Source organism: Corapipo altera, unplaced genomic scaffold (assembly GCF_003945725.1).
Source record: "Corapipo altera isolate COAL_440 unplaced genomic scaffold, ASM394572v1 23b, whole genome shotgun sequence".
Lineage (NCBI taxonomy): Eukaryota > Metazoa > Chordata > Aves > Passeriformes > Pipridae > Corapipo > Corapipo altera.
This window is the reverse complement of record NW_020884885.1, coordinates 1746357-1762651: the sequence shown is the minus strand read 5'-3', so window position 1 is coordinate 1762651 and position 16295 is coordinate 1746357. Positions and strand designations below refer to the sequence as shown.

Here is a 16295-nt window from a genome sequence, read left to right as displayed (position 1 = left end):
CCTTTACTACAGTCATATAGATACTACTTTTAGAAAAAAAAAAAGACCAAAAACAGAAGACGAAAATTATGCCAGGAAAAGGATAAATCCAGATAAGCTATGAATAGGATGAAAGAAAAAATATTACAAATCACTCAACTTATATTCTTTGGGTGCAGACTCTCACCACATAGTGAAGGACATATTCATTATGTGCTTCACAGACATGAACATAATACATTTATGCTGCAGTAAGATAATCAGAGACTACATTTTCAGCTGTTGAGAATTTTTCAGGATACTTATTACTACTATCTCTTAGTACTGAAGTTTAGTCCTAAGAGTAAGCCTAGCAAAGAGCAAAGCTTGAAGAAAATTTACCCATTCTGACTGCTGAAATCCCATTAATGTGGTCAAAGGAAAAAAAGAAAATCAATTGGTGCCACAGAAGCACTCTCAAAATAAATATTTATGAAGTTAAAGTGTTGCACAGTCTGAAGGCTCACACTGGTGAAATATCATTTCTCAGCTCACTGAATCATTATGACAGACTAGTTTTTCTGGTTGTTGTTTTGTTTTGTCTTCTCATAACCACATGACTAAAAAAGGGAAATTACCATTTTCTATCCCAAAGTCGGCAAATGCAAGTTCTGACCCTTTACTCGTTATTAGCAACTCGCCATTCAGAGTAAAGATAATTGATTTGTCATCCAAGTTTATCATACAACCAACCACATCTCCTGGTTGCCAGCTTCGTCCAAAGAATCCACTGCCTTGATGCCAACGCTGGCCCTAAATGGAAAAACAAGGGAATAACCACAGTGCTAAAATTAGAAATGAAATACAAAGTAAATGAAGAAAAACAAACATTTCATTTTCCAGGATCTCCAAGTAATTTGCAAACTGATCATGGCTTTTTTCTTAGAGATAATAGAGACAAAGAGTAACTAAGCCCTAACTTCAGCAATTTAGAATTTGGATGATAACTACTGTTCACTGGATTCCACTTCTCACATGCAGTGTAATTATTATCTTTCTGTTCCTTTAGGAGTCAAGCTTGGGAAGAAAGAACATGCAGAATGCAGATAAGACAGAAAAGGGAAAACAGAACTGTGGTTCCCTCTTCCAGTCATTGAAGAACCTTTTGTTTGATTTTTGTAAAACACCACATTAAAAAAATGGAAGTGAATGCTGTATTTTGTTTATGGTTATGACAGATTTCTTTAATTAGTTGGGCAGATCCTAGAAAGATATAAACCAACACATCTTTATCAGCATAATTTCAATTAACAGAACCAAAATGCAGATACTATCCTGCATGAAACAGGGCTCAGAGATATATTTCTGTGAATCAGAAAAAATTCCTGTAACTTGATCTGGAGTATACAGAGGAAACCTATACTGTAGTTCTCTGTTTAGCCTGTTCATAGGTCAAAAGAGGTAAAGGTGTACTGACTTTGCTTCCTTCAAATACAAATGCTTGGTCATCAGCTCCCAACTCTACGTCAGGTCGACAGCCTGGCCTGGCCCAGCCAACACGCATATCTCCACCTGTCACAGCTTCAAATTCAAAGTACCACTTTCCAGACTTCACTGCGTAAGATTTTTCTACTCTGAAAAATCGTATCTTGTCGATGCTGACTTTTTCCACTGTTTGGTCAGCTGTAAAAATAAACAGAGAAACCCCCCCACCACCACTTTTAATAATAAAATTAAATTATAAATGTCACTGTCTAGCTTTCCATCTGTCCCCAGTATTTTCTATCTCATCTACCATTTCATGTTTAAGAAACTTCACAGCAAATGTTACAAAAAGAGTAACAGTAGTCAGCATGCAAAAGCTACCACATTCTAATTCTGTACAGGATGAGTGATCATCCGCTACGTAGAATCAGCATATTTCAATGTACCACTCAATTCAGACCCCCAAACACAAAACTGAGTAGAGGAAACAGAAGCATAAGATTACTACATGCAATACAATCCAATGCAATAGTATAATACAAAAATTTATTTTCCTACACAAGTCAATGCATTTAGAAAATTTTTTTTTTAAATTACAGAATAAGTTTTGTTTCATTTTGGATTTTTTGTCAAAAATTACAGTGCTATAGCAAATATGAAGAACAACTTCTAAACAAATTTTTGCTCCTGATTTCAATTTAAAAAAATTATTAAACGTGGTGAGCTTCTTTGAAGACTGCTTAAAAAACTGAAGAAGTCAAACCTAATCTACATACCATGTAATAATTCTTTTTAAATGTAACCTATATTATTTTCTTTCTTTCCTTCTTTCCAAATGAAAACCAGTATGCCCACTCACACTCCAGATTTTCTCCAATCTAAAAAATCAGGCAATTAGAATTATCATATCATTAACTACAGCCAATCTTTAAAAAAAACTTCCAACAAAGGCCTAAGTAATATAAAAGTAATTTTAAAAGTATGTTTCTTTAAAATTCACTGGAAAAATACACTACTATTAATTAATATCTTCTGTTTTCCCTATATTTCAGTTTTATGTTTTTTCACAGCACTAGGGGGAAAAAAACCCCATGATTCTTTTTGGAAGTGCATACCTATCTCTTGGTCAGGTGGTTCAATACTATAACCATAGCCTGCAAATGTTCTAACAGCTTCACGGAGGCTATCTCTGTTTGATTTTTTAGTGCGTTCGTCTAATAATGCATATGGCACTAGCCGAGGATTACGTTTGTTCTTAAGATCCTGAAAGGGGTTATAAAAGAGAACAAGAAGAAAACTCTGTTTAAATAGCACAAAGACTTTTTATAATAAGACAGAATGTATTCTGAAATCATGTTAAGATTACAGAAGAGACAGAACATTGATGAAGAAGAGTTCTATGAATGCAAGCTCGATTATTAATGACGCAAGACAAGAACGAAAGAGAAGGATGGAAATATATTCCCATACATCCTGCAGCTGCAACCATACAGGTCTTACAGTCTATTCAGACTTTCATGGTCAAGGTTCCTTTTCCTGCTTCCCACCCCCTCTAATTTTTCCAGATATTACACAACATTCAGTATTTAACCTCTTAACACTCTCTTCCCAACTGACATTCTAGAATACAAAATCTCACATTCTTTAGTTATTCCAAATGCATCTAAAGAAATTCCTACCTGCTGAATGCCATAGGTCCATCCTTGCTTTATTCTGTCTTTTGCCCAGACATTATGTGCATTTTCTGCTAGTTTGTCAACTAGAAATTCTTGAGAAGGTAACAATTTCACCTCAGAAAGATCAAGAGGGGCAGGTTTATATCCATTTGACATCATGTAACTGTAAGTCAACAAGGCAAAACAGAGATATCCCAGTTATGGTATTTAAATCATTCTACGTGGCATTCATGGCCTGGGGCTCACTTTCTCTCTCCGTTTTTTTATCTCCTATTCTCCCATTTCTTTGCAAAAATCCTGCATTACATTTGGTCATTGACTGGGATATAAACTGGATTCTAGCTAACAGTCTCATTTTCCACCTACTCACACACTAGCTAATTAAATGTGACTCAGATCCATATATGCATGCCTAAATGGTTGCTACAAAACAACAAAATTGTTTTTGAATGAGTAATTTTTATATATTTTTTTAAAATTTGTCTTTTAAACCTTTCAAATAATTTCTATTTTAAAGATCTGTAGGATGACTTCTTATGAAATTATCTTTTATGTATTATTAAGTATGGTATTTTAATTCACTATTCTGTAGGGACTGCATTACCATTTTTCCAACAGAAAAAATCATTTTAACTATTGTTCATCACACCTTTTCATTGAATAATAAGCTTAGTAGATTTTTAGCCCTAACTAGTACCTTTTCCAACCCTTCCATGTTGTATAAAGACTACCCTCTTTTTTAGACATGTGTAGAATCTCTCTTGCTCAAATCAGATAATTTCCATTTGCTAGGACAATGCATATAGGCAGTAGGTATTTCAACAAGACAATAGTACTAAACCAGTATTATCATAGACTGCCTGAAGATCTTTTTTCCTTTTTTTAATTAATGCCATCAGCTGGATCAAGATTACCATTTCCCATATCACAAAACTACATATTTTAGTGCTCTCTTTGAAAACCTAACTTTGTTTCTCATGGATAAAGCTGTTTCAGGAAAAATATACATCTCATGGATTGATAAACTGATTTCTCTTTCTGTCTTCAAGTTTTGTTGCAGAACAGGGCTTTAATCTGTCCCAGGAGGACTACAGGGTCCCCAGAGTCAACACTAAAATATAGATGTAATCCTTGATTAATCTTCACCATTTTTGGGATGATTACTACTGATGACTTAAAGAAATCTAAATAAAAAACATATTCAATTCTTTTAGCTCTGATTGCCACAGTTTAGCTACCAAATAGAAATTAAAGCAAAGAACATATATTTAACACAATAATCTACATATGTACATTTTCAAGAAATGTACAACATGATAAAAACAGTAATTTTCTACTTTTCCTCTTTAAAGAAATGCATTAATAATGTCTATGGAAATGTGTGCATGTTGAACAAACCTTTTCTTGGAGGAGAGAGAAGGAGAGGTGTAAATTGAAATGAGTTATGGAAAAATGGTATACCTTCTTTCAAGTAGATAAATTTACTATCATACTCATAAACTGTTCTTTTCCATGAGGTAGAAAAACACTGAAATGTTGCTTTTAACTTTGGAGTGTCTATTTTAAGATCATGTAACACAAGTGCATGTGGTTTAAGTATGTGACAGTTTCTGTCTTGGAATAACTTCGCGAGGTGATGTAACACAACAGTATTCACAGCCAACCATCCTCACAGGCAGGGTAACAGCCTAACCATTGGTCTGTAAGACCATAACAAGTATGGGGCTCACATTAAGTATTTTTAAATGACCTTAAAATATTTTATATTTATAATATATAACAATTATCATAAGGTACATACTTTTTAGGAAGTTTGACTTTTTTAAGATCTTCCTCAGCTGCTGGATGAGCATGAACAATGTGACATCCAAGGGCCAAAAGGGTTCTGCCAACATAAAAAAGTAGCATTACTGAAACCCAACATTACACTGCTCACCCATTGTGTAATTTTTTATTTGACTATAAATACACAGAAGAAATTATATTTAAAAAACAGGGAAGTAATTCAAAACAATGGGATTTCAAGACCCAAATAATTTAACTCATCAGAAATAATAAATAAGACCTTCAAAGTCTAAAAAGGCCCAAATCTATAGCTTGAGAGTTACACACTTTATTAAAACTAACAGGATTTGGTGTTTCTCCTTTGTGTCTCCATTGTAATGGAGACAATGTTTTTCTAAATCACTCTGAAGGGGTTCCTGGGTCTACTGGCAAAGTTAGCAGAACACACTTTAAATGAGATGTTCTAATGTTTTTTATATCTTAAACCAGTATGATTTGCTTGAATAAAAACAAAACAAAAAAACTTTATATTCTTAATATTTAAATCTCACTTGAGCGTTTCAGTTGACATTTGTAGATTATAATTCTTCTCTGTCTCAGGTAATTTGGAGAATTCCACAAGACAAGGATGATGCCTTTTATTATCATCTCGTATCTGCAACAAGTAACAGAAAATAGTACTTTCCTGATAATCAGAATCAAGAATCACAGTAAAAAAAAAGTTAATTCTTTGCAATAATGAAGACACTATAAGCAATATCGTTTATCTTTTATCAATGACAGCTACTCATCACTATATAAATGTACTTTCTCATGATTCATTTATAATGCACATTGTAAGTACTCATCCACAATTAAATAACAAAAGCAAGTTTTGAGGAATTTGAATGTTTAAAAAAGTCATCAAAAAGTTAATATCACTGTCTCCTTCCACCTTCCATGTTCACCTATTGCTGGTAATGTATAGACAGCCATTCAATATCCAAATCCATGTTTTCTGGTAGGATACTTAACCTAATACAGGTGACTGTACCCAGGCAGGTCATTCAAAATATACCTTGCCATATGTCCAGCCCAGTTCTATTTTATTCATTCCCCACAGTTCATGGATGTTTTCAGCTAGCTTGTCCCTGATCTTTTCGAGATGAAAAGGAAGAGCAATCTAAGAAAAGAGAATAACAATTTCAGAAATAAAAAAAGGTTCGTTACCACGCCTTGTATATCCAAGATCATCTAGTTTGGTTAGTACACCACAACACACAAATGAAGAATTGCTAAGAAAGGGGGAAGCTACCTTACTTTTTATAGTGTGAATTTAAATTTTGCATAGATATATTTTATGGTCCAATTATTGCAAATTTCACATACCTGACTGGTGTCTATTGGACAAGGGATAAAAGAAGCTTGCGAGAGGAATTGTGTTGTACCCAACAAATCCCTCACTCCTTCAAAATCTCTTTTATATTCTTTCACTGGTTCCAGTTTCATCTTCTCTTTTGGAAGCAATGCTTCATAACAGGGCGCATAGCCAGCAGGAGGTAGAAATTTAAACTCTCCATGACGTCCACCCAACAAAAAACGAACTCTGTGCAATTTCCAATGAAGTAGTTAGACTCTCAAATAGTCAGTATATACTAGCATTATAAATAAATCATTTAGAGACTTAAACATTTATTTGATTACCATCTACGAAGATGCAGGTGCACTTCATGTTTTCATAAACAGCAAAGAGTTACCAAGGATTGATAAGAGCAGATACTATCAGTTACACCATCACCTACCCACTCTTGTTTGAAAATTTGTTTTGGCTAAAGCAAAACTAATAATTTACTGTTGTAGTATATTTAAATGTTTCTCACTTAAAATCAAACAGTTGTAAGTTATGAATTTTTTAATGGATTTAAAGGATTTGGATACGCAAATCTACTTTAAATTGGACTGTTACTCTAAAAACACTATCAGGACTATTGGTATATAACTTAAATGTTTTAAAGTAACTTCTCAGTGCACTCCAGCAGGCAGTTGGCTCACAAGAGAAACAAAAACCCAAACAAAACATTAAATCATAATACTTAAATCAAGCAAACAACATTATACCAAATATTACAACTGGGATGAGCTTCAGAAGCATAACTAAGATTCCTAATAAACCCCTAAAGTGTTCTGTTTCTCCTCAGAGATATATTTTTCACATAAATTTAAGAGTATACCAGGAAAAACAACAGAGATAAAAACTGCCCAGCTTCATACTTTGGTCCTCAAGTAGGCAAACTCTAGAGATAAGCAAACACAGAAAAGTTTAAAAAAACCCTACCCTGTTACCTCTAGGAAATAGCCCCCACATTTGTTGTGATGGAGTGATGAGAAGCCTATAGAAATGCTAGAGCTATCAGATCAGCATATTTCATTGACATTTTTAAAAAGAAGAGAACAATTAAGACACAGAAGTTTTCTCAAACAGGGTGCACATAAGCACAGGTCACAAATACCTGAAATGGTTTAATGTTCACAAGAAATGGACTATTACTGAATAATTCTATTATGCATAAACTTTCTAATTTAATTTTAAAAATATATTGTTTAAAATATTTGAATGATCCCAAGGCAGCTAAATATTTGAGATGACAACTCTGAGTTTAGATGTCTCTTTATGGAAAGTTCCCACACATATCACAACACTTTAAAAATAAAGGAGGTCAATTTTATCCTAAGACCTAGAAGTCTAACTTCCTAAACAGACAAAAGTCAAAGAAAAAATTGAAATTAAAAACCTCTCATTCAATTCTTCCCTTGCCAGCCACAGATGGGTAAATAGCTCATTGCTTCCTTCCAGCTTGCTCAATTTTTCTGAATTGTATCAAATCTCACTTGATCTTTATTTTCTCATTTGTTCTGAGGTCTGTTTTATCCCTGCTCTTCACTGCAGTATCTAAACCTCCATACAGGCTGTATCTTCCTATTTCTGCACAGTCTCTTTTACAAACCTGAACACTCCAAGAAGCTGTGGCTTTATTTTTTTTCTCTTATTTTAGTAGAAATGTTCAAATCTTTTGATTTGAAAAACTTCTTATACTTTGTTTGACCTTAAACTTCAAAAGAACCCTCCTAAAATCAAATATAAAGCAACATAACTCCGAAGGACAGGAGACAGTGAAGGTCTCTGACAAGGGTATAGAAAGGAAAAATTGATGATGGAATGATGAAGATGACTCAGAAACAGAGACTGAGAAATTCACAGATAGCAGAGAAAAACTAGATAAACCAGAGCAGAAGGAGAAACATAAGAGTTTGTGCCCAGAACACTCTTCTCCATTCATGAACTCACGATTCCCACGTAATAACATTTTCTTTCATATAATAACAGGCACAGAAGATTATATATAACAGGTACTAAAAACTACAAAAGAAAATGCTCTCGCAAATATACAAGCAACATCAAATAAGAATGAAGAAAAATAATTACACCAGTTTAGGTAGATTTCTTACAGAAAAAAGTAATGAACATTTTCAAAAACTTTGTACTAATGCAGCTACGTAGTAGGGTCACTTCCAGGGAAAAAATGAAAATTGATTTACTAAGTCTTTCCCAGTCCTCTTTTATTCTGCTTGATTCTATAGATTTTCTGAATTCACTAAAGGTAAGATAACAACTAAAAACTGACTACAGTAAGTTCAAAACTCAGTGTTTTAGAAACATAACAGGTAAGGCATGGACAATACTAGTAACAAGATTCCAAAATTGATTCTCATCAGTTTTTTGTGTTTTCTACTCTGAATATAGTATCACTTTTCATGATGATTTAGGCTTTTTACTCCCTGCTGAGAAAGCCAGTGAGAATTTTAATTAGTGCCAAATCTGGGGTTGTGTTTCTGACGTCCTTTTTTTTTCACTGATAATTGGAATGAGACAAAATTAATTTCCCCTAGGTCACTGACTAATCATAAAATAATAATTTTCAGACACTGTGACTTACTCAAATTGCTTACAGGCTCACATTTCGCTTTTAAGTGAAATCATCACTGAACAAATCAGCACTTTCCTGACTTCCTCCCAGCTGGTAGTTCGGCAGAAACAATAAAAACAGAACAAAACAGAAGAAATCATAAATGAATTTGGACAAGATATCAAAGAAAACAATTAAAATTAAGTTGTACTTACTTTACACCTGCTGACAAGCTTACAACAGGGAAGAAAAACCCTTCTGTACTGAAGTTCTCAAACATTCCCTGTACAGGCTGTCCATTAATGCGGAATGAAATGCTGGGTACACCTAAATCCAAACAGCAGCTAACCACATCATCAGATGCTAATAAATGCTGATTGACAGATGCTACAGCTCTGGGTACTCGACCTAGGATAAAAGTATTCAGTAATCAGAAGCTTCAAGCAGGTTCTTAGAGGTTTGACACTGAAAAAATCAAGCTTTTTCTTCATACTCATTAAGACATGATCTTGCCTTGATCTGTTTCATGAACAGCTCTGTTTTTAGAAACAGTGAGTTAACATTCTTATAACTGATATACAGCAGAAAACTGCATAAACTGAGTGATTAACCTGAAATCCCTGACACTGTTCACAAGACCAAACATGCTGAGCTGATATGCGAGTCCACGCTGACGCAAGAGTAATGAGGCACAGTAAATTATACCCTCTTTATAAAACTAACATTTATAGACCTATTTTTCTTTAGTTTCTGTGAAATACCAGATTCACATATATGTGAATATTCAGCGGTAAGACACTAGAACAGGTTGTCCAGAGAAGTTGTGGATGTCCCATCTCTGGGAGTGTTCAAGACCAGGTTGGATGTGGCCCTGGGCAACCTGGTTTAGTAGGTGGTATCCCTGCCTGTGGCAGAGGGTTGGACCTAATGATCTTTAAGGCGGCTTCTAACCCAATCTATTCTATGGTTCTGAAATTCTACTGGAGTTGTGATTATGACCAATATCCAGGTTTACACAATCAAGAGCCAGAATAGTATACTGAATTATCGAAAAATGAATCAAGAATTTCATGGGCCAGGTTTTCTTTATCAACTACAGCCATACACCAAACAGAGGGAGTTTAACTTTCACTACCTGGGAAGTTTAGACTTTACAGACATGCACAGGACTCAGCACTTATAATAGCAATTAACTAGAGATAACACATCTGAAGTAATCTAACATTTAGATATAACTACAGCTTTTCAATGCAATGAATGTCTCTTCAGACTTCCTTTCAAAACAATTCCCTTGAAAACACTATATTTTACCTGCAAAGCAAGTCTAATTAAGCAGTTAAGTAGTATTCCAAATTATTGTGTTTGGAACTTCTTAACAACAAGTTGAATCAACTGTCCAGGGCAGTTTAAGTACCCAAAATTTTCCCTTACTGCAGGAGATAAGATTTAAGAGACTTTCCAGTACTGTATTTCTGAGGTTTAATTAGAGTTTAATTTTGTATTAATGATTTCTAATGGCTGGATGTTACAGATGCCTCCCAGTCTTCTCCCAAAAAACGTAACTTCTGACATTGGATAATTGTTCAGAAGTGCTAAAATAAAATCTTGAATTATGTGTGCACACGCACATACAAATTTTATGCTAGAACAATGCTAATATAATTGATAAATGAAACGTCCCCAAATTAGGAAATGGTAGAATTAATGTCATAAAATTAACTTCAGCATATTTATATGTGATGCACTTAAAACACACCTTTTAATTGCAAGACCCCACACTATTATTTTCTGAGCAATTAAAGAATATCTAGACGTATATAGCATTTAAAGGCACTGAGAAATAAGGGGAAATTAATGCTTTTGCCTACATGCCTTGAAAATCGCACATTAAATCATGACCCACAAGTTGAACAAGCTAAAAAATAATATCATTTACTGTGTATGTAAAAGAGACCTGGAAGAAAAAATAGCATGATACTTCAAAATTAAAGACTGTACACACAAGGACTAAAATAACAAAGCTGGTAATAGTGTAGCAACTATTACTTTTAATTGAAAAAAATGTCTTTTTATGAAGATATTTATCAAATTTTTAATTCAATTTATTAAATCTAAGGATTACTGACATTTTTCTTCAACTGTAGATATAAAGTAAAAGAATAATGCAAATGTAGATCCATATAGAATTAATTCATCCGAGATCAATGCATCCATTGATTTTGAACAGATAGAATTAAGTCAGTATTGATCTAGATCCGGAAAATGCCATTCCTTGATCAAAATCATGAAAAAAGAAGCTATCTGCTAAAAAGCCTGATTGGTATAATTCAATATTGGCTAATGCTTCTGTCAAGAAGTCTGATCTGAACTTCTAAATAACCCAGAGCTCTGAATGTAGCTCACTATAAAATAACATGTTATGTAAACAAAGGTACTGAAGGGAAAGGTAGGTAACTGCTAAATGAAAGATTAGTGGTAGTTCACAAAGTACTTACCAGACCATAGATGAAGGCCATCAAAACCATAGGAGTACAGGTCATCACCAACACCATTGCCCCCCCATCCTTCTCCACCTCCAGGATAGGGGGCATAACCTGAAGTAGAGGCCCATCCAACGCGTAAATGGGTGGGTTCTGCCGTCAAGAATGGATCAACCTGATCAATTATTAACTCAAAGTACCACTTCTTGTATTGTGCAGAGCCCTCAGCAACACCCAAAAATATGTTTGGCCTTATGCTAAGAAAGAAAATGGAAGCCAGTTAGTGTAAACATAAAATGCAACATATTAATCATATTGCGGTGTAATTGTCAAATTCACTTTACAAATATAGTAAGTGTGTAGATATCCTTACAATATTTTAAAAAGTGACCCATTTTATATAATATTATAAAGCTGCTGTAGAATCATCTTCTAAAGCAGAGTTCCATGCTTTGAAAAACTTACAGTCAAACAAGAAATAAGAAGATCATTTCCTAAAATCAAAGTGAGGTAGCAAGGAAATCATATCCCTCTTAAAACACACAAGTACTTCACAGTATGTTTTGACTCAGAAACAAGCAACTTTCACATTTCAATTTCAGAACAGATCTTACTATTAATTAACAATTTCTATTTGAGCACAGTTTCCATTACGAAATACCATATTGTGAGGAAAAATGGGGTTTTTTTCAGAAGTTAATACATAATACATAAATGCTTCCCAAAGTGTGGGTCTCAATATTGAAATCTATGGGACATTTCTTAGGTTACAGTATTTCCTTCAATAAATTATTGAAGATATGGAAGTTCCATTTTTTTCTATATAACAATAAAACATGTCACTATACCTTGTCACATCATTAATCAAACGTGTTTGCAAAAGTAAGTCTCTTCTAGGCAGTAAATTGTCACAAATCAAATTCTGATTGGCACGAACTGCAACTCCATTGCAGACACAGAGAGAGCAAAGCACATCGAGAACCTTAAAAGAAAAATCAGAAAAAAGTAGGGTAAAGGCAGCTAACTGCATATACTAATATTCAGTTGACAGCTTAATTTACATTCAGAATAGACCTAAGGGAGGGAACATAATACACTTTACCATTATTGTTTTCTAAATACTTTTCACATATATGGACCAAGTGTAGTCCATACTAGCGATAGAGAATATCAAACATTCATGGAACAGAAATTCTGAACACAGGATTTGAAAAATGCCTCAAAAACCTTCCTTTAAGATACCTATTCTCATTTTGACTAGAAAAAATCAAAGCTAGAACAGCTGTATGTCAACTCTTTACAATTTTTAATTAAATCTCTTTTAAATTTTGAAATATAGAATGGAATTATTTGATACTTTTCCTACAGCCCAAAAAAATTTCAGTGCAAAATTAGTGGACGATTCTCAACAGCAATTCTCTGACTGCTTATGAATCTCTTCTAAAAAGAATATTTTCTATATGAGAAATAATCCATTTATTTTTAAAACTAAAAACACTTGAAAGAATTCACCATAAAGCAAAACAGAATTTCAGAAAGATCTTAAACTCCTACTTTCTTTTTGTTTTGTTTTAGTCTGAAAATTGAAAGAGATTGACATAATTCTCCCATAGATTACTGATGCAAAAGCTTTTGCAAGAGAGAACAGAGTAACCTAGTGTTGTTTAATGCTGAGGGGCAAAGCTGTACACTTCTGCAAAATAATAGGGAAGCTTAAAGATGTACTTGAGCTCTGACAAAGAATCTTTGAGCAATGAGCCCAAACGGTGTAAACTGCTACAGATGACCTAAAAGATAAAGACACATCTTCACACTGTTGATTACCATTTTGGAAACTATTCTACTACACCAGGAGCAGCAGAACATAACATTCATTTTAGCTACTGCTCTCATCTGCCCAGTGAATTTAGCATAAACGCACCATCAACAGCAGTTTAAGCTAATATATTGTGGACTTTTCTATGTTCTAGCCCATGACTTTTCCTTCCATCTCTGCTGTTGGGCGGAAACCTCTAGCAGAAGGATAGAGGTAATCACTTAAAGAACTACATAAACTCTGACTGGTACTCAGCTGTAAAGCAATATAGTAACATTAATGATAACCAGTAACTCAGAATTTACATGTAAACTGTTTAAATAATCTCTGTGAATTTGCTGACTATAGTTCTGACAAAAGGCTTTTCATTTATAAAAATTTTTCAAATCAAAAATTCCCAAGACAATGTTTCTTATTAATAGTACTGTTTCTTATTCCCTGAATCTCAACAGAATATCTAATCTAGCAGGAGAACAAGATATATTGTTTGTGGAGTAACAAATAAATTCATTACTTCCCATTACTTACTGAGGTTTAGTCAAAGACATTACAAACAGAAGGGTACAATTCCTTTACCCAGTATAGTTCTTCTCCTATGTACATATTTTCTTTTTCTGCTGTAAGTTCTCACTATAATGCCTACATTAAGATATTCCAGCTGAAAGGTTCTTTGTAGGTGACTGGAATAGCGCAGTAATCTTGCTAAGAGCTAAAAATAAACTAAGCTTACTGCTGTAATTTCTATTTTTTTTCTTATGACTACTTATATAAGTCCATGCTCCTTAACCATGCTTAAAAATACTGTTCTCCTTTACTGAAGTTGGTTAGGTTCTCTGTATAACTGATTTAAAGGAGAAGGTAATTTCAGCTCACTAAAACTTTCTCTGCTCTTCCTCGAGGTTATCAGTCTTTCAAATAAAATTTTAATTGAGGAAGGAAACTCACATCAGAAAATCACACATAAACCTATATCTTCGTTTGTGTTGTGATGTCATCCTGATCGCAGCCAGAAACTCTGTTCACCTTCTTCTATCATAATAAATTGCATATTGTTGTCTAAATTAATCTCATCCAGTATTTCTTCTGGAAACTCAGGGGTTTTTTCTTTCTTCTGAACACCTGTGTTTTCAGATATTTGGATTATTTTTCTGATTTCTCATTTTATTTTTTTTTCTGCTAATATTATTATTATTCAAGTTACGAATTACTCTGCAGGATATAGTTCTCTCTTTCTGTAGATCAAAGGTGGTCCACTGCTTCTGTAGAGCCCTCCGTCACAAAGCAAGCTACTCTGCCCCCTTTCTTACGGCCACGAGAATGCTTCATTTTCTCAGCAAATCCAATGTTCTGACTGGTTACCAATATTTCTTAACTGTTTTGCTTGTCAGACATATTTGCTGTATTTGAAAATTTCTGAAAAGCCATTGTATATTACACATTCTTTTAATCTCAAGAAACCAACTTCGCAGATGTACTTTGAGGTTATTTTATTTCTTTAGGGGTACTAGAATCACATATTTCCATGCAGAAATTTCTCTTCCCCCTCTCCACCCCCCCCTCCAAATCATTGTAACATTATCAGTAAATTCTTAGTTTTTCCAAACATACCTTGTAATTTCGCCCGTGTTTATCCAACAGTGAAATAATGGATTTGATGTGTTCCTCAGATATTATATTTAAAGCTTCTGGGCTTTCAGTCAAGATGCAGTGCAATACTTCCAAAATGCCTATATAAAGGCCACAGAAACAATGCTGTCATTAAATCACCTGCACAATGGAACACAATCTAAAAGCTCAGTGAATGTGTATCTTACGAGATGCTACCTTTTCTCCAGACTAAAAAGACGATGAAAACACTTTCAAGGAGTATTAATATGATTATTACACATTAGGAATAAACACCTAATAAAGCTGTTAATTCCTGTTTTCTTTTGAAAATAGCCACAACTTTAAAACCACTTGAGAAAATTGCAAATTTAACTCCTTCTTTTCAATGAGAGACATAAAGGTTTTAATAGGGAGCACTGTATAATATATCAATATTTTGTTGAATATTTCATAGGGAAAAAAAACCCTGTTAATCTATAGCTTCATGGGTTTTGTATGCATGTCCACAAACTGGTGTTATTTAATAGTGCAGTAGTGTTGATACTGTCTTACCCAATCCATTAATTCACCAAGTCATGTTCAAAATTCATTGGATATGGCACTGCCCATACCAAACACATGGAACCAAAAAATGCCACAGAAATGTCTCTAAGTGTATCACTTCTTTAAATTTAAAAAACCAAGCAAACAAAAAAATCCAACCAACCAAAAAACCCAACAGCGTATTTATTTTCTAATGCATGTTGGTTTCAAGGGAAACTGCTCTGACAATAATGTAAGACAGACATTAACTGATGGTTAATTTACATTGTAAAAGGGAGTCTCACCTGAGGAAGATTCTAATCTATCCAATTTACTGATTAACCAATCAAGGTTACTGGAAAATTGAGCACAATTGTTTCTGTTGCCACGAATGAGAGCAGCTGGAAAAAACACAAGGTATAATTTTATAGCAGGAGATTTCCGTTTGAAGTCATCAATGTTTATCATGTGCATTTTAACACTTTTTTTAGAGTAACTTCATGAAATAATGAACAAACTGGTCCACATATGTTACAGTATTAAAGAATCAAGATTTTCATTATTTTGAATATCAGCAACTGACATAACTTCTAGAGAGTACATAGTTTTTGAAGTTGACTGGGATCTACTGGATAAACAGGAATTATATGTTTTGTTTATGCTTTATTTTGTAGTTAAATTTAAATAGAAGTTATCCACCACCTTTGCTTAATGCGTATGTCAAGCACTGCCATGATCACAGGGCTGAAATATTTCTTTTTCTATTTCTTCCTGCCAAGAGTGGGAAGATCATACGGAGAAGCTTAAGATGAGGTGCAGGTTGTGTTCACTGCTGTTAAGTTCTACTTTCTGATTACGACAAGTTATAGAATGCATAGCTTTTAGCATTTCAGTAGTGCAGAATGCAATATTATTTGACTGCACTTTGAAAGTTCACGATCAAGTCTTTCAAGCAACACTGGTTTTTTTCATCTAGAAGTTATCACAGATCATAGGGGAAAAAAGCAACAAAAAAGCACCT

General features: G+C 33.9%; 1 protein-coding gene across 6 annotated transcripts in view; it reads right to left on the bottom strand.

Annotated features, from left to right (window-relative positions):
• RYR3 (ryanodine receptor 3) overlaps window positions 1–16295 on the bottom strand; it is a 207424-nt gene that overhangs the window by 118208 nt on the left and 72921 nt on the right. For all 6 annotated transcript variants that reach the window (XM_027642328.1, XM_027642330.1, XM_027642331.1 and 3 more), the window contains 13 exons: window positions 15580–15675; window positions 14753–14871; window positions 12177–12310; window positions 11344–11585; window positions 9064–9256; window positions 6273–6489; window positions 5962–6066; window positions 5456–5559; window positions 4921–5004; window positions 3123–3282; window positions 2559–2706; window positions 1436–1641; window positions 597–771 (listed from right to left, as the gene is read on the bottom strand). In XM_027642328.1, the coding sequence (XP_027498129.1) occupies window positions 597–771; window positions 1436–1641; window positions 2559–2706; window positions 3123–3282; window positions 4921–5004; window positions 5456–5559; window positions 5962–6066; window positions 6273–6489; window positions 9064–9256; window positions 11344–11585; window positions 12177–12310; window positions 14753–14871; window positions 15580–15675 (1983 nt within the window). The remainder of the gene's footprint in view (window positions 1–596; window positions 772–1435; window positions 1642–2558; window positions 2707–3122; window positions 3283–4920; window positions 5005–5455; window positions 5560–5961; window positions 6067–6272; window positions 6490–9063; window positions 9257–11343; window positions 11586–12176; window positions 12311–14752; window positions 14872–15579; window positions 15676–16295) is intronic.